Consider the following 27,197-nt stretch of genomic DNA (forward strand, 5'->3'; position numbering starts at 1 on the left):
GAAGAGTTTGTTTCTTTGTCCTAAAGGATACCGATGTAATGTTAGTCATGGAGCTAGGGTATTCCTTGAACCTGTCAATAGGTAGAGGTGCATTGTATACCCTGGGCATGGTCTCTGAAATCCAGGCACAGGGATGGAATTTTGCAGTTTCGTCATTGGTTCAAGTGCTCATGTGTTGTTGGACTCAACATTTATATAGGAAGGTCTCGCATTAACCTATGCAAGTTGAGGGACAAATTGACAGTAGGGTCTCTTCATATAAGTTAGAAGCTTTGCTGCCAATTCAGAGCCCTGAAATACTGCTGATGTGCCAAAATTGCGGTAGGAAAGGCTATTGTGAGCAAGCCTGCCTAATCCCGACCCATATTTACAGTAAAGTGTTACAAGAGGTTGGGAGCGGAAAGCATAATTGGATGGGTCACATATATATGAATATATTATGGTAATGGGTTGATTTACATTATGGTATAGTGTGACATATGTGTATTTTAGGTTAGTAATATGGGTGAGTAAGGCCCTCCTCGAGACTCTGTATCTGAAAGCTGGTTAATATGTTGCTGAGTGTGTGCTTGTGAATGGTGAGTGAATAGACACCCCTTGCCTGTATTGCATCCCGCTGTGAAGATACCGGAAAGGAGAAGACACAGAATGGTGACATGGAAGCTGTCACTGAAGAATGATGCTGGTGTGTCACTCAGTGGCAAAGCGGCACATGTTGGGAAGCACAACTCGTTAAGACCATTATGGACTGTTCCATAGGATCCATGTCTGAAGAATGGTGGTATGCGCCCTTTAGGCGCAAAGCGGAAATGGTGGAACGCAACATGGTCTAATGTCATTTTTCTGGAGTTTCTCTGTCAATGTTCCTGTGTTAATGGGTAACAGTGTCTTGGTATTATCCAGAGTTTGAATTGGATCTGTCATAAATCTGTCTCCTATTCCCAAAGATCAGCCAGGCTGATACTTGAAAAGGGTTTCTTCTTGGTTGATAACAGGTCTGGAATGTAGCAAGTTGCACATTAAAGCTTGGTAGCAGATCAGAATTTGCATCTGTTTGCTTGGCTCCGGAATGTCTATTTCTGACAATACACTGCAAATAATCTTCAAAGAGAGCCATGGCTGCAAGGATGATTAATGAATGTTCTGTTACAGAAGATCAAAGGGCCAGCTAAGATTGAAGATTGACCTAGGATATACATGGACAATGCTGCCCCTAGTGGCCAATAAAGCAGAACGGACAATCTGTTGAGGAGTACTGCCCCGTAGATACTGATTTGTCGAAAGTCTAGATGGGATGGCACTGGGGTTGGGTTTGGATGGTGTATGTTTGAAGTATAAAGAGGGCATACAGGAAGGAGTTTGTCACTTTTTCGCTGTTGGTTCAAGCCGAGTGGCTGCCTGAGCCACATAACTATCTCTTGATCATCTGAGCCCAGCTTTCAGAAGAAACAAGTCTTGCGGAGAGCCTTGTGATAAGTATCTTTGATTCTTGTATTATACATTCTGTTATATGATTTGTAATATTGTAGAATCTTTCTTTAGTATTCTCATGTTAGCGTTTTTTTCCTATTTTCTTGGGAAATAAGATTTTGTTTTATTAAGCCGCGTGCTTGGTTTCATAGCTAACCTTGTATTATTGTGATATCAACAGTAACATGTGATCAGAGTTTTAATAGACTCGCGAACTATAGGGATAAACAATTTAATACATAGGTACAATAATATTTATTGTACCAATTACTTTACCATGTCAAATTCATATTCTTATACTGCTTGTATTTAAAAAAAAAAATGCATTCACCGATATATTAATGATCACAGAGCTGCACATTTTTGCTGCAGCACAGTGCTGAAAGAAAATTCTCAACATCTGGAGTACATTTCCCAGATCTAGGCAAAAGAAGGGCGTGGAGGTGTTGCAAGTTGAGCCAGGAGAAAAGCAGGTATACGGTCTAAAGCCTAGTACACACTAGTAGTTTTTTTTTTCATTCAACCCAGCAGGGCTGAATGAAAAAAAACTGACAGCTCAGGAGGAGCCACTATACTAACTTATCTGACGCTGGTACAGCAATCTCCCCTGCTGTTCTATTGTGTTCTGACAGGAGGGTGGCCCCCCGCCAGCGCTCTCAGCCATTGGCAGGGAGTACTGATCGGGAGACCCTTTTCGGTTATGCCCCTTCGACAGACAGAGGGCGGCTGAATGGCCCCCTTCTGTCAGACCGACTCCAGTACACACAGCCGAATGTTGGCTGGTTTCTATTGAATCGGCTGATGCCGCCTGACATTCGGCCTGTGTGTACTAGGTGTAACCCTCTCCTTCCCCTACAGTTTTTTTTCAGTATTTATTCTGCTTTTCTGCAAAGAGGTGGGGATGGGGGCACTTTAAAAGCGGACTTTGCATCTTCCCAGGCTTTGTTTTATATATATATATAATTTGTTTTTCTTTCGGTGAGGTCTATTGCGAGCATCCTTTTACCACTAATAGCAGTAGCAGCAGAAGACACATTTTCTAGAATCAAGAAGGAATGTGTCACCGGGAGCACCATTCATGTCAGCACCAGAGAAAAAAAGTCAAATTATACAGTAGACTTGGACTCTGAAAGTTTATTTTCAAATGGATCTTCTCAAAAATGGAGTCAGTTATTTCACATTACCACAACCATTCTCGTTTGTTCATACAATGTTTTGTGTTTATAACGTGAAAATGAAAAATCTTTATTTTTAAGAAATAAGAGAACAATTTAAACAAATGTTTTTGTTTGTTCTCATTGTGAACAGATAATCTTAAAATGTATCTAAACACAAAAAACAAAAAATATATTGCAGCTTACCAGTCCTTCGATGATGTCGCTGCATTTGTTTTCTTTTATTTTTATCTGGTGATTCTAGCAGTAACCAGTGCAAGGATGACACTGCTCACTTACCTTTCTGTATCAGGACAACAGAAACAAGTTAGACCTTTGGAACCCTGCCCCTTTCTAGTTCACCAATTAAAAATATAGAGGGGCATGCTTCTATAGTCCTCAAGGATAGTCTACAAAAATGCAATTGATAACAGTCCGCACAAGCGAAGCCGAGATTTCTGGTAAGATCCATTGGTATTTTTTTTTAATAATAAACAGATATAACAAACTGCTTTCACTTGTATATTTAACAGACCAAAGGGGATAAAAAGATAAAATATATAGTTTGTATTTACATACTTTAAATCTGTAATGGAAAAAATAAAGCGAGTCGGAGCAGCAACCTCGTGTGTTTTCATAAATAGGCATGGAAAGAGAAAAAGCTAATAAATAAATCTGAATTGGTGTTTTGTTTTTTTTTTTTTTTTTTGAATAAAGTGTAAATATTTTTTTTATACACTAAGACGTGTACATTTTCTAATTTCCATATACTGTCTTTATACCAGTTGTATGGAGATTGCCTTACTGTGTGCAGTTATTGTGAACAAGCTGGAGAACAGTTACCCTTTTCTTGGAAACAATGATTATATGCCCCATCTCATCTTTACTATTGTGAGTGCGTGTCAAGAAAACCGAGTTTATGACGTGCTCAAAAAACTGCGCATGCACAAAGAATAGTCCAGAGAGCTGTGCACAGAATCAGGGTAGTGTGCACATTTGAGCGTGAGCATGCACAGACTAATGGACTTTGTTGCTCAGTGGCCTAGTTAAAGCACAAGACTTAAAGTGGTTGTAAAGGCAGAAGGTTTTTATACTAATTTATTTATATGCATTAAGATAAAAAAAACCTTCTGTGTGTAGCAGCCCCCCTCATACTTACCTGAGCCCCACCTCTATCCACCGATGTGCACAAGTGCCTCGGCCACCTGGGACTCTCCCTCCTGATTGGCTAACTGACATTGACAGCAGCGTGAGCCAATCAGGAGGGGGAGGGGGCGGGGCCAAACCACAGCTCCATGTCTGAATGGACACACAGAGCTGCAACTCGGCTCCGGTGCCCCCATAGCAAGCTGCCCTCGACAGGAGGGAGGGTCCAGGAGCACCATAAAGGATCCTGAGAAAGGGAGGATCCAGGCTACTCTGTGCAAAAACATTTCACAGGACAGGTAAGTATAACATGTTTGAAAAAAAAACCTAGACTTTGTTATAAAATTTAAGATTATTACTGAGTGGTCGTCAGCTCCTGTGGCCAGATCCTGCTTGTTCCTGTGTTATACCCGTTTTGTCTTCTGACTACACCAGACATTGATCCCTCTGGTACCTGACCTTTGGCTTGTTTCTTGACTATGCATCTTGCTTATTTTGGATCTTCTGCTTGTGTGATTCTGACCTCAGCCTGGCTCTTTTTTTTTTGCTCTCTAGTGAATCTGCATCTCTGCTGTCCAAAAGTTGCCTACTTCTGCTTGTCTGACAACATTCCTGCCTTCTGTTTCTGCAAGTCCTGTGACGGCACCCAGCATGAATTCCTGTTCTCCAGCTTCTACTTCACAAGCCCCGGTTCTTGTGCTGGCCATCTGCAGTCCAGCTGCTTAGCGGGAGATCGCTCTGTTGATCTCTGCTGAGCTGGCGGATGACAGGTCCGTCTCTACTCACTGAGCGGGGAGGGACCTGTCAGAGCCCTGCTGATTTCTATGGAAAGATCGGACGAAAACGGACAGCATATCCATTTTCATCAGATCTCATCCGATCCGACGGATGGCTGAACGTATCGCCATACGTTTTTAGCGGATCGGATGGCAGACGGGTGTCAGCGGACACATCTCCGCTGACATCCGCCTGCCTATAGGAATCAATGGAAAAGAGGTGGATCTGAGTGGGCTTATGTGAAAGGGGCCTAAAGGAGAGCCCTTTCATCAGTTTGGCCTCTACCAGATATGTGAGCATTATTAGCATCTTGCCACATATAATTTTGGTAACACACAAGGTTGCTGCGGCCCGTCATACAACATTTTGCTTATTCATCCAATCTTGGAGCAGCAGCATCTCAGACGTTTGCATCTACATTTACTGAATTATATTTGTAAATAACGCTTTACCATAGTCACTTCATTTTTAAATGTGTTGCCTTGGGATTTACAAAGCTATTACTGATATGGTGCTCATGAATGGTTGTATTGTTTTTGTTTTATTTGTTGAAATCTTTACTGTTTTTCAATGCAAATGTTGCCAGATATACTGTAGGATGGATGGGGGTACAAAATGGTAACCATATTTGCACTGCTTTCATAATAAATGTGCTTAGGGAACTTGATAAGGCAAACATGTTTCTAACACCCTGTTCACAATGAATGAGTCTTTGAAATCACACTACTTCAGCGCGATTTCAAAGCTACCGGTCAGTACGATTTCATGTATGGCCTGCAGACATGTGTGCGACTTCATACACCGATGCCTATGCAAGTCGTACTTAAAATTTGCAAAAATAGTGCAGGAACCTTTTTCAAATTGGTGTAAGTCAGAGTCACACCGATTTGAAGAGTTCCACAGGCACAAATAGAGTGGGACTTGTCATACGATTTTAAACTGTCAAATCATATGACAAGTCGCACTGGTGTGAACGGGGGCTAAAGTAACAAGAGCTGAAACTCAGATACCTTGTGGTGCCTTCAAACACCTGTGTTAGTCTTTAAATCTTTCCGTGTTCCATATGGAGCCTTGACTTCTTTGCAAGTCTAGATTGCACCCCAACTCTTCCAATTGGAAAGCCTCACTCTTTGTTAAATGTCAAAGCCTCTACTGCCCACTGATGGACCGGCACTTGTCTGCTAAATGGCTAAGGACAGCATAGTGCTAAGATCAGATGGGGCTTAAAGTGGATGTAAACCGTAAATGTATTTAGTTTGCTAAAGCCCTGTTTTCACATTATTTCTTGTTGCTTCACAGTGCTGCTGATCTCCTGCAGCCAATTCCTGTCTACATACATGAATTCCAATGATGACTGTATGGCATTCTCGGAGTATGTCCTCCAGCAGTAAAAACAGACTGCCATGCCTGCAAAATGAGTGTCAAAATGGCCACCTCCTCCTGATTTGGGACACATTCATTCACCTAGGATGCTGGCATTGGAAGCATGGCTGAGCCAAAGGCAATTTTGGTACAGTTATATTTTAAGAAAATCTTCATTTACATTTCCACACAACATCTCCAAGATTTATTTATTTTTGTAATGGCAACATATAGCCATTGATATTATACTATAAAGTCTTCTCCACTTTGTGGGGAACCTAAAACCTTGTTTGTTAAACATGCAGCAGTTAATTGGCACAGCTTATATAAAAGAAGGAAGTATGTCTGCTGGTAAAAACAGTCACAACTTCTGTTTCCTGATTGACTGCTGTAAGTGACAGAGATATTTCCAATATTATTTAGGCAGCATGTTACAAATAAATACAATTTCATCTTTGTGGAAATAGCTCAATTAGCTATGAAAAACCAAAATGTAATCCATCTAGATGAAAGATTATAAATGTCAATATTTTATAAACTGTAATATAGAATATATATATATATACACACACACATACACACACACACACACACACACACACACACACACACACACAGATAACAGATGCAGAAAAATACATTTCATACAATTATATTGTTGCAAATCACTAGGTGACACATACAAAATGGAGCTGGGTTCAAAATGGAAATTTTATACAATGTTTTGTAAATTCACTATTATGTAGCAGTGAACAATGTAATACAAAACAGCATACCGTAAAAATATGGTTTTATTTGCATGCACATTTACACATATATTGTAAACAGCCAAAACTATAATTCTTGGTATATCCAACAAACATTCACATTTATAAAGTTTGAAAAAACATTGGTGAGACTATGGACCTTATGTGGTTATTCCCCCCCCCCCCCCCCCCATTGCCAGTTAATAATGAATTTAGTGGATTTATAAAAACTGTATGAGGAAATGTTTATGTTACCAACACAAACCGTATCAATATCTGCTTATATTTGAAACTTGCTTGGATAGAACACGCTTTGATATTATGATTAGCACAGACAGTTCTTTCAGTATAAAGAAGCAATATTTTAGAAATTCAGCTTTATTGGCACTGTCCAGAATCCAGGGTAGCTTCAAAGTTCAGAAGACATCTTATAAATGTATAACCTAGAGTCGCCTCCAACCTGACCCATTAAGTACATGGTGCCTAGCATATTGTCTTCCAAGATGACGTGTCAAATTCTTTTAATTTCACCTGGCAGTGACCATTAATTTTTGGAGCCAAATCCTATAATCCTTGATGTAATGGTTTGCACAATCTCTCTTGATCCTAAACTCTGCCCACTGGGTATTACCATTGACAGCGGCCCTGTTAACAAAACTAACACTAACTCACCTTCAATAGCAATCCTTAACAAATATACACTTAAGCCTCTTAACTTCTGCTGTTTACTTACCCTAGGAGCACAGCTGAGGCCTTCTCCAAAGCTAACAACTGTAAAGAAGAAATCTCTTTCAGTACTGCCTGTGCAGTGAGTCCTCTCAGATTGACTAGGGTGTACTATGAGACTAAAACCGCTTACAGTCTATAAGGCCAGCCAGCTATACAAGTCTATATGGCCAGGATTAAGGAGGATTTTACCAGACAAATATTTAGAAAATATTTACTAAAACAGGATGTTTGTATATACCATAAAACCTTTTTTATGGAATTCATTGAGGGGGTAAAGAAAGTCTTCAACTGTTGGGTTATACAACTGGCTACTGGATGACTAGACACTGGCAAACAAAAAAAAAATATAGGCAAGCCCAATATAACCCCCTTCTATGCCCAGCATGCCACAGTTTGTAGCAAGCAATACCAAGACCACCGAAAAACATACCTGGGGACTGCCTGCTGCTCAAGAGCTGCCTGAAAGACTAATGAGTCTGAGGACGTATGAGGCCTAACCCCCTGCCTGATAGGGGAACCCATCATGACTGAAAAGGTGGAGACCAATCTACTGCTCAAGACAGAGAAAAACAGATGATCATTATTCAGAAAGGAAACACAAGGGACAAGGCACCAAACCATGGTCCAAGAAGTGAGAAGCTTATCAATATGAACCTCCAAAAGAGTGGAAGAGACGTGGTAAACAAGGGAGGGGAGCAAGCCCCTAACAGAATATGGGTACCAGACAAAAAACCCTATAACCAACATCCTGGTAAAAGAAAGATGAATCAGCCCAAGTAGGAAGGCCCTGAGCCTCTATTCATCAGATCCAAAAAGGATCAAGGACAAACAACTTTGATCCTAGATCAATAGCCAGAACAGACAGCCACCTCGCCAAGGCAAGACTTGAGAATAACTAAAATCTACAAAACCTGCAAAAGAGTGTGAAGTGGCTCCTGAATCCATCTGGAGAACCCAGGTTTCAACAGCATAACTAAAAGAGTAAGGTGCAGGGTAAGCACTTCAACAGGGGTGAGCAGGATTTGGAAGTTAGAATACCTAACTACAAACCAGTGAGATTTAATGCTACCCGGAAGCTGAGGAACAAGCTCAACACACTAGCATGAAAGAGGATCCTCAGAGGGAACCTACTAAAAAAAAATCCTACCTATCCTTGACTTTAAAGAGTCAGAGGGATAAAGATGCTCCTGACTCTCCAGATCTAACAAAAGCACAGAATCTGTGTACACAGTCCTATCAGGGCAGTCAAGAGTAAATCCAAAACATGGAAGAGCATCAGAAAAGCCTTCTACACAAGCCTGTAGCCCATATGAAGGAACAGGGGCCCATAAAGTCCCAATAAATAATTAAGGAATTTCCTGTAACTCAGAGGGCAATAGGGGACTAATTTATTCTGCCTGCAGATCGCTGTGTCACGGGGCATGCCTCTGAAGTCCCTTACCTGCAACACAGGGTCAGGAATGCATCTCAGTACATTGACCTCTCCTCCATGTCTGGAAACAAACCAGTTGGGAACAAATGGCCTTAAAAGATTTTTCCTAAAGGGATTAGTGCAGATAAGGTTAAGTCCTCAAGTTCTGTCAACAACAGGACCAAATTACCACTCCTGTTCCACCTAGTTGGTAAACATACCAGTACCTAGATATTGTACAGTGGTGTATGTATCAGAAGACCTGACCAGAGAGGGATACAGCAATGTAGAAAGAACCATCTGTTGTGGAATGTGGCTTCAGGAGCTAGACCCACAACTACAGAGAAAAGGGCTGAGGTAGATTGAAAAGGAAGAATATTGGAGGTGATTCAGAGGGGAAGGTCCCTAAATGCCCAAAACTCCTGAAAATGTTGGGTGGATAAATCACGGGCTAATGAAGGGGGCATGAAGATAAACATGCTGTGGACCAATTTACTGAAGAACCATGCTGGTTAACATTGCCTGCTGGTGATATGCATTTTTAAGAGCAAATAGCTGTGCAGACCCAGATGAATGTTGCAGGCACTTAGCCCATCTGGGAAATGTTGTCCAGTAGAGCCCATAGTGACTGCTCTTTTCACAGGATGTTGCTTGAGTGTTTCACAATGGGGATGCCATGAAAAAGCACTGGGAAATACACTAGAGCCAGCTCACTAAGTACAAAGTAGGTCAAAGTAAACTCAATGTTGTTCCCAACTAACTTAGCAGGTCAGATGGTCCCTCTGGGGGGTGATGACACTAATGCATATTAGTTACCACTGATGGCCCAACATGCCCCAGGGGAAGCAAATTGCTCGGAGGGAAAGGGCAGAGGCCAGGGTGGGACTAGGCCAACAGAGAAGCTAGAGTAAGAACCCCCGGGTTCAGCAAACCCCAAGGAGGAAGGGGAAGATCAGCTAACCTATGTAATGGCACAAGCTATAGGAGCAAGCCTGTAGACCTAAAAGGGGTGCTATCTGCACCTGAATGAAAGCAGACTATAGAAAGGCCCACAAGGATTGGCAACCCCTCACTTATGACCTTCATGCTGAAGACTTCTCTGATGGTTTAACATGTTTTTTACTACCAACCCTGTGGGCTACAGGAGAACCAGGCTTACATGGTCTGGTTGCACCTACAGCAGGTGAGGGATGGGACTCAGCTGACCTTTCCTTAGACTTCTTAAGCTGAGACAGGTGAATGCACTGACCTCCAGTGAAAAATCTCATTTCAAGAGTAAGGAATCCCACAAAAACCAAGCTAGTCAGACGTTACTGGGATACAGCATCTGCCTCACAATGACATAACCAGATTGCTGTGCACCCCTGTATAGCCAACAAACCCAGAAAAGACACAAGTTTAGGTGCTTCCAGCAACTGAAGCATTGGCTCCAGAAATCTGTTCTACATGCTCTATAAGGAAGGGGTCCACAGCTTTAATGAGGAGGTCTAGTTTGAGTGATTTAACCCAATTCACCCAAGTTTGGCAGAATAATTTCCCCACCAGAAAAGAGCAAAGAAGAGGGCTGGCTGGGTGTTGAGGAAGGATTATAGCTGTTGGTCAGTAGGTAAAAAAAAAAAGGTAAGAACTCCATCTACTGGAGAAGGTAGATCACTAGCAGATCCACAGAGGGTATAGACCACTGTTTAATGGACTTCCTCCTAAAGGGGAACAAATCCCTTGATACTGTTTGACTGGAAAGAGAGCACAGAGCATGTGCTTGCGACATTCCACTCTGCGCATGACATCAGCAATCAGTCCCTCAGCGTTAACCCCTTCTGTAAAACTGTTGGAAGGTTAAAGGTGCCCAGAAGTGCAAATGACAAGGTAGCTCCTGTTGCTCAGCCCAATCAGTCTACTCACAGACAGTCTTCTGAGATAGGGCAATCACTAAGGCAATTGTTAGCGGCTTTGGACCTGGAAAGTGCATCATAGCTAACTTGTTACAAACAGGATCTGGAAAACGCCTAATGCAGAACCCAGTGCCCGAATGTCACTTTCAGGTTAGTCCTGCAACATCCAATCCAGCAGGAAGGATATGGGTTTGGCACTCCAAAGCTAGGCTAAGGAAAGGCAGATCTGGATATCTGCCATTTAGAGACTAGCTCAAGCAGTAATGTAGCATGGAATATTAGTTGGAGGAAAACTGAAGAAAAATGGTAGCAAAATATAGTTAGACTTTCTTAGCAGAGTTCAAGAAAAGATATCCATTGAACTCTTTCAGCTCCCTACAAACATCAATGCTCAGACTGGGAAAAGAAATGATAGCAAACCCATCAGTGCCCTACCAAATGTTGTCAATGTATCTCTTTGCAGACAGTCCTGTTGATGTCCATTGGGACACGATGACTGCACTAACACAGATGCTGCTCACAATTTGACAGCCATGTGGGTGCACAGCTGCGAATGCGCACTGTGTGTCGAGCAGCACACTTGTAAGTGTACGGCTGTCAAAATGGGAGCAGCGACTGTGTCTGCCACTGCATCCCAATTGACCTGAATGGCACTGCCTGAACGAGGATACACAGAACACCTGTTCATCCCCATGCAGGCAAACACAGCCCTCTCACGGATGCACACTATTATGCACGTGTGAATGAGGCCGAACACTCTGAACACGATTTCAGGATAGGAGCGCAGGAGACAACCTCGTCAGTGCTCTGCTGTTTCTGCATTGTCCAATCTGCAGGCAAGTCTTTAAACCAAGCTACATTGTTCAACTCCTTTGAAGGTGAGAGACCTTGCTAGGCTGTATGGCAGGGATGTGTGCAACTAATTGAACAGAATTACAAATATTTTGGAAGGTAAGACAATTAACATATGTCTCTGGAACTGGAGCACGCCCCATTTTAGCTAAAGTGTGTTAAAATGTATTACAGAATATTTCACTTTACTTACTGTCAGAAGGGTGGCCACAAATGTAATATTCTTCACCTGGGTACAGGTTTATTACGAAGTGATTGCTTTTGATTTGGAAAAATGCATCAACCTGGAACAAAGACTCCACCCCAATCTAGGGCTATTGAATTTTGCTTTCTTCAAGTAAGGACACTTTAAAGATACACCTAAAGCAAACCACGGGAATTTCATCTCATTCTAAATAATCAGGTAATAAAAAAGACACCAGCATGAATTTCCACTATTTAGTGCATGTGAGAGAGGTCCCCATAGCTTGTAAACAACAGTGCTGGTATATTTCTACAGTTGGAGCATAAGAGGAAGCTTTCTAAACTTTCCTACATTATTTTATGCCATAAAAGTCTTCCAAGATTTTTGTTGCAAATCTGTTCACCATAAACCTTTAGAAGCTCAAAATTGTTCCAAAACTGTATGTAAGTGATTGTTATTTAAAAAAAAAAAATAATCGAAGCTTTACAAACATATCATACTTACCTCCACTGTGCAGCTTGTTTTGCACAGAGTGGCCCCGGACAATGTCTTCTGGGGTCCCTTGGCGGCTCTTGCGGCTCCTCCCAGCATCAGATAACCCCCTAGAATAGCTGTTCTGGGGGATTACCTTGTGGGCATGCTCCTGAGTCCATCATTCGGCGTCCATAGCCGCCAAATGTATGACTCTGCCCCGGCGTCATTGGATTTGATTGACAGCAGCGGTAGCCAATGGCTGCGATCAATCTATCCAATCAAGAGCCGAGAACCCAGGGCAAAGGGAAATTCCAGGGCTCAGGTAAGTAAAACAGTGGGGCTAGGGGGCCGGTCACTGCCAGGTGTTTTTTCACCTTAACGCATAGGATGCATTAAGGTGAAAAAACATGAGGGTTTACAACCCCTTTAAGAGTGAAAACTAGGGGTGCACCAAATTGGAAATTTTGGTACAGAAACCAAAACCGAAAATGAAGGCTGCACTAGGCCGAAAACGATACAGAAAATGAGTTTTTAAAAAATATTTATATTTTTATATACAATTGTATTATATTCGACTTTTTAAATAATATCATCAATTTAAATTAATATGAATTCATTGTTAGCCATTATTGGCACCTTTTAGTGCAAGAAAGGTCAAGAAAAATGCAGTCCTCAGTCTCTAACCATCTCTTGTATCATGTCCTCAGTCTCTGACCATCTCTTGTATCATGTCCCCAGTCTCTGACCATCTCCTATATCATGTCTGCAATCTCCTACTTAAACACACTGCTAATAGTATTAGCAAAATTTCCATTCGGCGCACCTCTAGCAGACATGATACAGGAGATGGTCAGAGAATGCAGACATGATACAAGAGATCAATGCAGCTTCACCAGTGCCTGTCAGATGCAGCCTACCAGTCAGATTCAGCAGCCTGTCTGTGCCATTCACGCAGCCTCACCAGTGCCTGTGCCCATCAGATGCAGCAGCCTAGCAGTGCCCATGACATGCAGCCCACCAGTGCCCATCATGTACATTCTACCAGTGCCCATGAAATGCAGCAAGCAGTGCCATCAAATACAGCCTATCAGTGCCTCACGACATGCAGCCTGCCAGTGCCCATCATGTACAGCCTACCAGTGCCCATCATGTACAGCCTACCAGTGTCTGGTAATGCGATGTCATGCTGTGTGTCAGAGCTGGATCTGAATCGCCGTGCAGCTGCTGTAACGATGTCCCACCTCCTATGACACACGGCACAATAATTCCTAGCATTGGATCAGTGTGCCGTCTATCACAAGTGGCAGTCTAGGAGGCGGGACATTGTTACAGTGGCTGCACGGCGATTCAGATCTCTGACACACAGCGTGAGATTGCGCTACTAGGCATTGGGGAGGCTCACGACACTCGGGAGAACAGCAGGAGGGAGGGGAGACTACTAGGGGCGCACGGGGATAATACATGTGCGGCACCCAGTGGGAAGGCCCCGCCCCCTTTTGAGCTCTATTATCGGCACTTTTTTTCTTTCAGCCGACTGCTGAAAACACCATTTTGAGCCAATATGTTTCAGCGGCCGAAATTTCGGTGCACCACTAGTGAAAACATCACAAGAATAAGGACATCTTTAGCTATATAAAAGATATTAAGATGCATGACTTTAATTTCAATTATATTGTAACAATCTTTAGGTTTGGTGTATATTGAGAGTTATCTGTACATGTACTATGTGCTCAAAACATAAAAATAAATATGTGCAAGGAAAAGCAGCATAAAACTATGTGTATCACCTTTAATTATGGCCCCTCAAAAAACTGCCTGGATCTTTAGAATGTACACATAAATCAAGTACTTCATCCTGTCAACTCCAAAGGTAGCTCTCTGCCACACAGAATCTCCCACTGGCGGGCAAGGAGCGATATCAACTTTTCCCGGCTGTCAGCACTTGGAATAAAGATGTACCACTGTACTTCCTGATTATTGCCACAGGCTTTCTGACTGTTGCAGGGACTTAAAGGTTCTGCAAAATGATCCATAGATAAACTTTGCATCAGGTCTTGGTTGCTAGAGTCATCAAACACAAATGTAAGAGTCTGAGGATAAGTCTGATAGCCCATCAACACACGGTCTAAATCCCGAATACGCCTCCCATCCACTAACTGGTACTTATCTTTCTTTGGGGGTTCTTTGGCAAAATCAGGAAGTGGGTAACTGATGTAATCTTCATTGAACAGAAATAGATCTGAGCTTGTGAGAATGAGGGTTTTAGGTTGCAACAAGGCTTCTTGGTCAGTTCCTTCTGCTGTGCTTACTTGGAAAGCCAGGACATACAGTAAGATGTTTAAAGATGGCAATGTTCCCGGAGAGTCAGTGCTTTCTGTTACAATGTAAGTAAGATCCCCAATTTCTTCTTCATTTGGATATATAAACTTCACTCTGCTGGAATGGATCATTTCATAGTTTTCCATGGTTCCTGGAACAGAAAATGCATAAAATATAATTTTGTGTTATATAATCCACATATGAGAGAAGATAAGGGAAGGTAATTGGAAAGGAGGGAAAAAGCAGTGCTCCTATTTGTCCCTATTTGCTTCCAAAGAGATAGGGCTAACATGGGTGTATTTTTTTTTTTTTTTTTTTTTATCCAACTGTTGGTGAATTCAGGTGGATTTCAGTGGGGTAAGCACAGAATAAAAGTAGAGATTCAGGCTGCATTCACACCTGAGCATTTTGTTTTCAGGCAGAAAGTTGCGCGTTTTTACTGCGATTTTGCACAGGTCAAAAGGTCACCAATGTAAAAAGCAGGAAACGCCTGTAATCTGCCAAAAAAGAAGCTCATGTACTTTTTTGAGCTTCAGGCATTTTTCTTCAGGCTACAAAACGCTCAGACGCTCAGAGGGGCCATTTAAATGAATGGGATTTGGCTTGTTGGGGATTTTTCGGGCATTTTTTCTGGCGTTTTACAAGCTGAAAATGCTCAGGTGTGAATGCAGCTTAAGGGTTCATTCACACCAGATGCTGTGTTGTAATGCAGCGGCTGGTGTTCAGTGCAGTCCAGCGGGATCCCTGCATTGTTCATTTGTGGTCACTCGGTGCAAGGTGGTGGATTGCCTTGCGCTTAAAAAAATAAAACAAAAAACTTTTTTTTTTAGTGCACAATGCCTGCACACCACGGCAATGCATGGGTTTGCACCAGTGGCTTAGCTAGGGGGGTACAGACCGCACCTGGGTGACACCCACCAGAGGGGTGACACCAGGGGCAGACTAAGCTGGGCCGCTCTGATGCCCCCTGAAAGGCAGCAATGCTTCCACTGCAGACATGCAGGGCCAGTGGAAGCAGTCTTTAAACAAAACTGCATTGGGTTACAGCCGGAATGGGGAGGGGAGCCTACCAGAGCAGACAGAGGGGATCAATCACAGCTTGTACTGGGACGCCAACCAAAATCCCACTTCCTGGATTGGCTCCTATATTGGCTAGCAAAAATCTCTAAGAGGACATCCCTGATGGGTTTTAAAGGGGTGAACCAAATTAGGGATTTTATGTTTGCCTTGTAGAATAAGGTGATTTGAGTAAGAAATACCAGCATCCACTTAAGACACAGAGATAGATGGGATGGTACGCACACATGTATCAAGCTAGGATCATGCATGCACACACATGGGCATTTGTATTAGTATCCATAGATAGTTACATAGTTACATAGTTAGTCAGGTTGAAAAAAGACACAAGTCCATCCAGTCCAACCATAAAAAAAAAAAAAAAAAAAAAAAAAAACGTACAATCCAATATACCCAATACTATACCCACAGTTGATCCAGAGGAAGGCAAAAAACCCCAGCAGAGCATGCTCCAATTTGCTACAGCAGGGGAAAAAATTCCTTCCCGATCCCAGAGAGGCAATCGGATTTTCCCTGGATCAACTTTACCTATAAATGTCAGTACCCAGTTATATTATGTACATTTAGGAAAGTATCCAGGCCTTTCTTAAAGCAATCTACTGAGCTAGCCAGAACCACCTCTGGAGGGAGTCTATTCCACATTTTCACAGCTCTTACTGTGAAGAAACCTTTCCGTATTTGGAGATGAAATCTCTTTTCCTCCAGTCGTAAAGAGTGCCCCCTTGTCCTCTGTGTTGACCGTAAAGTGAATAACTCAACACCAAGTTCACTATATGGACCCCTTATATATTTAAACATGTTGATCATATCCCCCCTTATTCTCCTCTTCTCAAGAGTGAACAAATTCAGTTCCTCTAATCTTTCCTCATAGCTGAGCTCCCCCATGCCTCTTATCAGTTTGGTTGCCCTTCTCTGCACTTTCTCCAGTTCCCCGATATCCTTTTTGAGAACTGGTGTCCAAAACTGAACGGCATATTCCAGATGAGGTCTTACTAATGATTTGAACAGGGGCAAAATGATATCTCTCTCTCTGGAGTCCATACCTCTTTTAATACAAGAAAGAACTTTGCTCGCTTTGGAAACCGCAGCTTGGCATTGCATGCTATTATTGAGCTTATGATCTACCAAAACCCCCAGATCCTTCTCCACTACAGATTCCCCCAGTTGTACTCCCCCTAGCATGTATGATGCATGCATATTCTTAGCCCCCAAGTGCATAACTTTACATTTCTCAACATTAAACCTCATCTGCCACATAGTCGCCCAATTAGACAGAGCATTGAGGTCAGCTTGTAAATTGGAGACATCCTGTAAGGACGTTATTCCACTGCATAGCTTGGTGTCATCTGCAAAGACAGAAATGTTACTTTTGATCCCAGATCCAATATCATTTATAAAGATATTAAAGAGTAAGGGTCCCAGCACTGAACCTTGGGGTACACCACTGATAACCTTAGACCATTCAGAGTAAGAATCATTAACCACTACTCTCTGAATTCTGTCTTTTAGCCAGTTTTCTATCCATTTACAAACTGATATTTCCAAGCCTGTAGACTTTAACTTACACATGAGCCGTGTGTGCGGAACTGTATCAAACGCTTTTGCAAAATCCAAATAAACCACGTCCACAGCCACCCCTCTGTCCAAGGTTTTACTTACCTCTTCATAAAAAGAAATCAGGTTTGTCTGACAACTTCTGTCTTTCATGAACCCATGCTGTCTGTTGCTTAAAATGTTTTTTTCCAGCAAGAACTCGTCTATGTGGTCTTTTATTAAACGCTCCAGTATCTTCCCGACTATAGAAGTTAAACTAACAGGTCTATAGTTACTTGGTAAAGACTTTGATCCCTTTTTAAATATAGGCACCACGTTCGCCCTGCGCCAATCCTTTTTTTTTTTTTTTTTTTTTTTTTTTTTTTTATACCACATCAGTGTTCGTTTTCGGGGGTGAAAGTTTCACCTTAACGGTTCAATCCTTTCCCGACTCATTACTCACATCATAGTGGCTTTAATATCATTTTTTTTTTTTCCCCCCTTACGGTATTACCGGTCTCTTTTATAGCTATCTTCTTATTGGTAGCATCAAACTGACCTATCTAATTTTTAATCATGAATCTGAACTTAACCCCCTGTTAAACCCCCCTAATCAAACCCCCTACCCTTCCCCTCCCTCGCCCTACCTCACCCTACCCCCTCACAGCAACTTATATTTCTTTCCCCGTACTCCATCATGTTAATTGAATCCCCCTCCCACAATGGACACCACTTCTGCTGTCTATTCCTCAACCCTTCTTGCTGGATTCCCCCGCAAACTCTATTGAGTCCTCAAGACCTCTAGTACCCTTGTTGAGCTTTTAAATTTTTGCCACTTCTTCCATTTTTCCTCGAACTCTTCCAATTCCACTTCCTCAGCACATCTCAAATACTCTAAATTCTGGATTTCGTTTATTTTGTCATACCATTCTTGTATTGTTGGGCCTTGTTTCTCCTGCCAGTGGGTTACAAACAAACTCTTAGCTGCATTCAACATATGAGGGACTAGTGTTCTCAAGTAAGATTCAGTTGACATTCTGAAGCCGTGGAACAGACATGCCCATGGGTCATCCGGCACAACTATTTGGGTTATCTCACCGATGATTTTCCTAATATCGTCCCAGAATTCCCTTATCCTTGTACAGTGCCACCAAACGTGTGCCGTTGTACCCAATTCCATACATCCCCTCCAGCATAGTTGTGAAATTTCGTTCTGGTATTTAGAAACTCTGTCTGGGGTAATATACCATCTTGACAAGCATTTGTAATTCAGCTCAGACATTTTGTAGTTTACCGAAGTACCATGAACTCGTTTCAGTAAGGTTATGACCTCATCTTCTTTAAGTTTTGATTTTAGTTCTGATTCCCATTTTTTGATGTATGCTGGAATGTCTGTTCCCTTCAGGTCAACTAGTATCCTATAAGTTTTTGAGATCCCCTTCTTCCCATCTTGACCAACACAGAGCTTCTCAAACGGTTTGAGGTTGTCCGTCATTCTAATTGGTTGGGGGAGCGTTTCGATAAAGTTTTTTAACTGACTGTATCGCCACCTATTAAGGGTCAGAAGGTCACTCCTACTTTTCAGGTCCTGAAATGAGCATATTTTACCTTGCTGCATAACATCCTTTAGCTGAGCTCCTCCTTGCAATATCCATCTCCCACTTACATTCTCCATTCCCGGTGCAAAAAACTCAGTGTCCCTCAGGGGGATCAAAGGAGAGTTATACTCCCATTTTTCCCGCCTGTGCAAATTATCCCATACTTTCAGAGTATGCCTAGTGATACTGTGTGCCTCAAGACTTAGTTTCCTATAGTGTGAAGGTATCCAAATAACTTTACTTAACTCTACTTTACTAATTGTATTTTCCATTTTAACCCACCTCTTCTCATTGTTTCCTTTTGCCCAATCTATAATTCTAGATAATGTGATAGCTTCGTGATATAATCTAATGTCCGGTGCTCCCCACCCCCCTTTCTCTTTATCCCTTGCCAAAGTGTCATAACTTATACGTGACTTTTTCCCCCTCCAAACAAATTTAATAATAAGAGAATGCAGTTTTTTGAGATATACTTGTGGAAGCGGGACTGGTAACATCTGCATTTTAAATAAAATCTTTGGTAAGATTGCCATTTTAACAATATTAATTCTTCCCCCCCATGACAACTGTCCTCTTGTGATTTTATTCAACTCCTTCTTAATCTCATTTAGGAGGGGAATAAAATTGGCCTGAAATAGTGACTCTCTATTTCCTGTTATTTTTACCCCAAGATAGTTTATCTCCTTTTTCCCCCATAAAAAGGGGAATTCTTTGTGGACTGTATGATCTTTTTTGTCAGTCTTGATTTCTAATATTTCAGATTTAATTGGATTAATCTTAAAGTTTGATATTTCTCCGTAATCTTTCAGAGTCTTTAGCAGGTTAGGCAGAGTTATTCTAGGTCTTGTAATATACAATAAAATGTCATCTGCAAAAGCAGCCAATTTGTGTTCTTCCTCACCATCCGAAACCCCCGAGATGTCCGGATTGAGTCTTATCCGTTCGAGCAAAGGCTCAAGCGTCAACACAAACAAAAGAGGGGACAATGGGCAGCCCTGTCTTGTTCCGTTTGACATTTTAAATGATTCTGACAGCGCTCCATTGACCTTAACCCTTGCTGAGGGACGTGTGTACATTGCCTTTATTCTTCTAATCATAATTGGTCCCAGTCCTATTTCCTCCAGCACACTGAACATGAAGCCCCAGTCTACCCTGTCAAAAGCTTTCTCAGCGTCTACTGACAGGAGTAGACCTGGGGCTCCACTGTCTCTCATTTTTTGGATTACCATAAGTGTTCTAATCCCATTGTCGCGTCCCTCCCTACCCGGGATGAATCCCGCCTGGTCTGGGTGTATCATATTATTTAAAATATGCTTCACTCTCCCAGCCAGTATTTTCGCAAACAATTTCGTGTCTGCGTTAAGGAGTGCTATTGGCCTATAACTGGAACAGAGAGTACTGTCTTTACCCTCCTTCAAAATAATGGCAATAATTGCCTCTGACGCTTCTTTCCCCATCTCCCACTTCGTGCCTATCCCATTCATATACGTACAAAGTTTAGGAGTTAGGAGATCTTGGAACCTTTTGTAGTATAGTACTGAGAAGCCGTCAGGCCCGGGACTTTTCCCTACTGGCGTCTCCCTCAAAGTTTTTTTAATTTCCTCTTCCGTAATGGGACCCTCCAATAGATTATATGTATCTTCTTCTATTTTCCTTAAACCGAGTTCCTGGAAGAAAACTTTGGTTCTTTCCCTTTTTTTTTCTGTCTCTCTTTTTGAGGTAATACTATTGATCGAATACAGTCCCTCATAATATTTTTGGAAAACTTTGGCAATTTCTCCTGTTTTATATTTTACCTCCCCTTCTAGGGTCCTGATTTTCTCAATATAGTTGTTGGACTTTCTTTTTTTTAGGATCTTTGCCAGGAACTTCCCCGGTTTATTACCTCCCATATATCTCTCTTTCTTTAATATATTGTACGTTTCTCGCGTGTCTTGTTCTATTAGAGTTCTCATGGCCTCTCTTTTGTTATGGAGTCTAAGAAGCACCTCCTTCCCCCCCTCTTTTTTATGGGTCTGCTCGAGTTCCTCTATTTCCCTCATAATTGCAAGTTTATCTTCCCTTCTCTTTCTCTTCTTTTCCGCACCTGCCTTAATCAGAATCCCCCTAATATAGGCTTTGTGGGCCTCCCATATTATTGACTCTGAAACTTCAGCTGTTTCGTTAGTTTTAAAATAAAACTCAAGTTCCCTCGACACCAAATCCCCAATCTCTTTGTCGTTTATTAGTTCTTCGTTTAACTTCCAACTGAAGCTCTTATTATGGGTCTGTTTCATGTTTACCTTCAAATCTACAGGCGCGTGGTCAGAGAAAGTCGCCACCCCTATCTCTGAGCTAACGATCTCCTCCAACCGGGAATGCTCAATCAAAAAAAAGTCCAGTCTAGAATAAGTCCCGTGGACATGGGAATAGAACGTATAATCTCTACTGTCGGCATGTAGCGTCCTCCACACGTCCACCATTTGACACTGGTGCATTTTCTTTCTCACTCTACTGACCCAGACCGAACTTACCCCCTGCACATGGGACGATTTATCTTTCTCTGGCTCTAAACATAGATTAAAGTCCCCAGCCATTATAGCTAGTCCTTCCTTAAACTCGGTAAATTCTGACAACCTCTTGATCATAAAGTTATGTGGATTTTTGTTTGGGCCATAGATATTTGCCAGTGAGCATTCAACGCCATTGAGTTTCCCTTTTAGGAACAAAAACCGGCCCTCTGGATCCGTCCTTCTCTCGTGAAGCTCAAACCTTACTCCATTGGCAAACCCAATGGCTACTCCTTTTGCGCGTGGTGTGGGAGAGTCGCCATAGAACCAAACTGGGAAGTCCTTGGAGAATATTTTTTGGTTCCTCTCCAGGAGAAAATGGGTCTCCTGAAGAAAAATCACGTCCGTCCCCCGGAATCTCAGTTCCTGCAGAATATTAATACACTTCACCCTTGCATTCAGACCTCGTACATTATATGAGATTATTTTAATATTACTCATCTATCTTACAGAAGTTCTTTCCTAATCCCTGCAGCAGAGTGGTGTCCAGGGGACTCAAAATACAAAATTCGTCGCTGTGTTTCCCTACCTACCCTCCCCTCCTTCCAAATCCCCCCACCCTTCCCCTCCTCCTCCTTCCCACCCCTCCCAAAACCCACCCCACTCCCCCTTCCCTCCCCTGTACCCATGGGGATATTAAGCCCTCTCGTGGCCCAATAGAAAAACCGTGGCTCCTCCATCTCCACCCGTCCCTTCGGTTCTACCCCTGAGGTTGAGATCGGACTGGACCGCCCCTTTCGCCATGCTCCCCCTAATATTGGGGGATGCCCAGGCCTGGTTGGTCCCCCCCCTCCCCTCCCCCTCCGCCCCCCCCACCCCCCCCCACCCCCCACCCACCCCCAAACCTTAATTTAACCTTGTTTCACTAGGTCTTAAGACTGATCTATTTGGGTTTTCTCATTTTAAATATTGGCTTCCAAGCCTGCTGTATCCCGTGAACTTCAGCGTCCCCAGTTTTATCCCACCACCCCGGTATTTCAACCAGAGGAACCTCTAAGCGATCACAAAATTTAGCTGTTTCCTCTGGGAATCTTAGAGTGGCCGATCTGCCATCTTTACGGCCAGTGAGACAGGCTGGGAACCCCCATGAATAATGGACATTATGAGCGTTTAGCTGTTCAAGGAGTGGTTTTAGTATTCTTCTCCTAGCTAGTGTTTCTGCTGCCAGGTCCGGAAATATCTGCAACTTTGTCTCGCCGTACTTCACTGGAAAGTTCTTTTTCAGATTTTCCTTGACTTTCTCTTTGTCGCTATACTTGTGAAATCTTGCAATGACATCTCTAGGGACCTCACCCTTTATTTCTGCCGGTTTTCTTATCCTGTGTATTCTCTCGAACTTTATTTTTTTCACATTCTCCGGGGTGTATACCATTTTCCCGAATATGTCGTCCATCACTCCTTGAAGGTCTTCGGTTCCCCCTTGCGGTTCCGGCAAGCCCCTGATCCGTAAATTCTTCCTTCTGCTTCTATTTTCCTGGTCTTCCGCTCTGTAACGTAGATTTCTCTGTTCTCTTTGTAGCTCTTCCATCTGGGATTTGAGTTCCTTTATCTCTTCATTTTGTTTGTCCATCTTTGTTTCTGCTTCTTCCACTCTTTGCAGCATATGATTCATCTCCTCTCGGAGAGAGCCTATTTCCCCCTTTATAGTTACTTCCAGTTTGGCGAACATTTCCGCCATTTCACTTTTAGTGGGGAGTAGTTTTTTTTGCTGGGGTTCCATTGTTGCCTCTTCGGTTATTTCGCTGCTCCCTATGTGGATATCTGCCTCTACCATCTGTCTTCTTGTCCCTATCCTAGGGGTGCATTCAGGTGTTTTGGTTTTGGATTCTTTTTGTTTGCCTGGACTATTCTTACAGGGTTCCTGCACCATGTACTTTCTGATAGTTCCTGGGCTTGCACTTGTCCTGGGTGGGTTAGCTGTATTAGCAGACGATCCTTTCGTGGTTTTACCTTTCATTTCTTTCCTAAGACTGCTCTTTAGTCAGGCTTTTTTTTTTTTGTTCCAGCCGCCTGCCCTGTTCCAAGGGCTCACTTCCAGGGCCCAGGATGCTCCTACTCCCTTTAACAGAAATGGCCCCGACTTGTGATATCTATCAGAGGAGGGCTCCTGTATCTCTAGCCTGACGTCTCCATCGACTAGGTTAGCTACCAAAACAATTTACTCGACTTAATTACTGCCGTCTGGCGACTAGACAGCTCTCTAGCTCCCTCTGTGTGGTTAGGGCCGCCTTATCCAGATAGGTCCGCACTCTGACAATTTATTTTTGTAACTGTCCCCTCCTTTTTTTTTTTTTTTTTTTTCCCCCTGTAGCACTGATCCGGCCGGACTGGGTGGTGAGTCCCCCCCCCCTCCAGAGCATTCAGTTCTTCTGCTCTCGCAGGGTCTCACACAGGGACGTCAACCTCCTCCCCTAGGCTATATATTAACAGTGAGGGATAAAAAGTATGTTGATACCATGAGGCAGCCTTTTAACTCGGAATGAATATTTATACAACCGAATCCACAGTTATACTCTATATGTAACACAGGTGTTCCTTGGTGTGTGGTCAGACAGTTTTTCCCCTATACCCCACTTGGACTACGACAATCTTCTTTTTCCCTTTTTATGCGGATAGGACTAAACCTCTTTCCTCCAGGCCCAAAGACGTTGTGTTATATGCGGTCATGAGGTGCAGGTTTAAATATAATTTACTAAAGCGTTCCTGGTTTTATTTTTTTTTTTTTTTTTTCCTTTTGTAATAATATCCTTTCCCTCTGGGGGCAGCGCCTCTAGAACGCCTCTAGAACACAACCATTAGGCCAAGTTAATACATTGTTCAACGATTTATAGCTGTAATATGGGGGATATCATCTTCACCAAAATCTGCAGTCCACAAAAATGATACTAAATGCACAAACCAGAGATAAAGTTTAAAACTACCTGCCCATCTTCCTCTCTCTCCGTTCCGTTCTTGTGGCTGTTGATTTTTCCTCTGTTCCTTTGTTACCTTCGATTGTTCCCCTTACTGGGATAAAACTGGGGTTAACAGCACTTACCCCTTCCTGCGATTTCCAAATTCACTCCAGGCTCTTTCCTTTAATATTTTTTAATTTAGATTTTAAAATTTTATTTTCCTGTTTAGATGTTTTTTTTTTTTTTTTGGAAGTCCAATCTTTTTTTTTACCTTGGCCCCGGCCAAAAGACGGGAGCACTCAGCACTCAGCACTCAGCTCCTTGCCGCTTACGATCCCTCTAATCAGCTGTGCGGCGTCTTCATAGCGACGGCGTTCCCGTATAGGCAGAGAGTGGACGGAGAGATAGAGAAGGCTGATGCGGGCTACGGGGAGGCTGTGAATCACCAGTCATCAGCGGTGCAGACAAAGCGGACAGACGGCCAGAAGATCAGCTCCCCCATAGAAAGATGCAGCGGGGCAGGGGGGGGGGGGGGAGACGAGCAGCAGAGCGAACGGGGGAAGGGACGCGCCGGCCCTAGTTATGCATAGGACGGCGTCTCAGGGAGAGGATCCAAGCCTCCCGGGCTCAGCATCGCGTCAGGTAAGCCGCCCACATCCGACTCCTCCCTCCTCCAACTCTCCCTGCGCCAATCCAGCGGTACTATTCCCGTCATTAATGAGTCCCTAAAAATTACATACAATGGCTTTGAAATTACAGAGCTCAATTCTTTTAGGATCCGTGGGTGGATGCCATCAGGTCCAGGTGCTTTATCCACCTTTATTCTGTCTAAATATTTCTGGACCATATCCCTTTTGAGCCATTGTGGATCATTGGGGGCTGTGTCAATACCACCCCCCTTATGGACATGAGCTTCCCCATGCTCTTTTGTATATACAGAGCTGAAGAAAGTATTTAATAAATTAGCCTTCTCCTTGTCCCCAGTCACCCACTCTAGATTATTTTGTAAAGGGCCTACATGCTCAGACCTGACCTTTTTACTATTAATATATTTGAAGAATTTTTTGGGGTTTGTCCTACTATTTTTTGCGATCTCTCGTTCATTTTTAATTTTTGCACCCTTGATTTCCTTTTTACATATTCTGTTAAATTCTTTGTAGCATTTAAATGACACTAGTGTTCCTTCATTTTTATATTTTTTAAAAGCTCTTTTCTTATTGTTTATAGCTTTTCTAACTTTGACCGTGAGCCACATAGGTTTTCTTTTTAGCCTTTTAAACTTATTGCCCATGGGAATATACTTTGCAGTGAGGTCCCAAACAGTCTTTTTGAAGAATTCCCATTTCTGTTCTATGTTTATCGCTGCCAATATTCCCTCCCAGTCTAAGTCCTCGAGAGCAGCCCTCATCCTTGGAAAATTTGCTCTCTTGAAGTTAAGTGTTTTTATCTTTCCCTTATGTATTTCTTGTTTACAGCTAACATCAAATGAAATCATGTTATGGTCACTGCTACCCAGGTGTTCCTTTATCTGCACATTAGTAATAAGCTCTGCATGGTTTGAGATTACCAGGTCCAACAGAGCTTCATTCCTAGTTGGGGCCTCAATAAACTGGACCATAAAATTGTCCTGTACTAGGTTTATAAATTTTTGCCCTTTAATTGTCCCAGCAGTGCCATTACTCCAGTCAATTTCTGGGTAGTTAAAATCTCCCATTATTATCACTGTCCCAGCCCTTGCAGCCCTTTCCATCTGTGCAAGGAGCTGAGTCTCCACCTCCTCGTTAACATTGGGTGGTCTATAACAAACTCCAATGATTAACTTTGAACTACGCCCATCTATATGTAGTTCCACCCATAATGCTTCAGACTCATCACACTCTCCATCAATCAGGTCCTCTTTCACACTTGCTTTGAGATCACTTCTCACATAGATATATTTTTATACATTTTATGTATTTAACCACTTCAGCCCTGCAAGGTTTTACCCCCTTAATGACCAGGCAATTTTTTTTGCGATATGGCACTGCTTTACTTTGACTATTTGCGTGGTCGCGCGACGCTGTACCCAAATAAAATTGATGTGCTTTTTTTCCCCACAAATAGAACGGTCTTTTGGTGGTATTTAATCACCTATGAGGTTAACAAAAAAAACATTTTTTTGTTTTTTACTTTCTGCTATTTTTGCAGGACTGCGACATTGCAGAGGACAGATCGGACAATTTTTTGGGAACCAGTGACATTACTACAGTAATCAGTGTTAAAAATATGCACTGTTACTGTACTAATGACACTGGCAGGGAAGGGGTTAACACCAGGGGCTATGAAAGGGTTAAGTGTGTCCCTAGGGGGTTCTTACCCTGTGGGGGATGGACTCACTGGATGAACACAGAGATCCGTGTTTCTGATTAGCAGGAACACAAGATCACTGTGTTTATTCCTGTCAGAATGGCAGTCTGCCTTATTTACATCGGCAGACCGCCATTCTATCTCTTTGGGGAACGATTGAGGGTGGCCGGTGGACATCGGAGACCCACTGATTGGCTCCCCCACTGGCGATTGCGCAAAATTACGTATAGGTACGTTGTTTCTCGCAACAGAGTCGACCGGCTGCAGTATATTTACTGCGGCCGGGCGGCAAGTGGTTAAGCTGTTGTATACACGTAAGCATATACAGCAGTGTGTTTCCTATCTTTGTTCAGTGGAGTATTTTAGTAAGAATATGGTTATGTATGCAGTTGAGTCTACAGGATATATACATATTTCTAATAATATACATATTTTTAAGGATATTTATGCAGTTTAACTTTTTATCTGTTATTGCCATCGTAATAGGTACATTCTAATATATAGTGTCCGCTTCTATATTAGGACATATTTAATATGTACTATATGGTCCATGTGTATAGGATCACACGCATATAGGGGTGAGGGTTGCAATGGGGAGTCCATAATTTCAGCACTGTAGAGGCTCTTAAATGAGAGGCCAATGTTCCACTGTTTACATGTAACATTTAGGGAATGAGTATAAGT

At 42.5% G+C, this 27,197-nt stretch overlaps 1 protein-coding gene across 2 annotated transcripts in view; it reads right to left on the bottom strand.

Annotated features, from left to right (window-relative positions):
• Positions 1-7,708: 7,708 nt before the first annotated feature.
• NISCH (nischarin) overlaps positions 7,709-27,197 on the bottom strand; it is a 184,933-nt gene continuing 165,444 nt past the window's right edge. For both annotated transcript variants that reach the window (XM_073592451.1, XM_073592452.1), the window contains one exon: positions 7,709-14,667. In XM_073592451.1, the coding sequence (XP_073448552.1) occupies positions 14,048-14,667 (620 nt within the window). In that variant the 3' untranslated portion in view covers positions 7,709-14,047. The remainder of the gene's footprint in view (positions 14,668-27,197) is intronic.

The sequence above is a fragment of the Aquarana catesbeiana genome, linkage group LG07 (genome assembly GCF_042186555.1).
Source record: "Aquarana catesbeiana isolate 2022-GZ linkage group LG07, ASM4218655v1, whole genome shotgun sequence".
In the NCBI taxonomy this organism is placed as follows: Eukaryota; Metazoa; Chordata; class Amphibia; order Anura; family Ranidae; genus Aquarana; species Aquarana catesbeiana.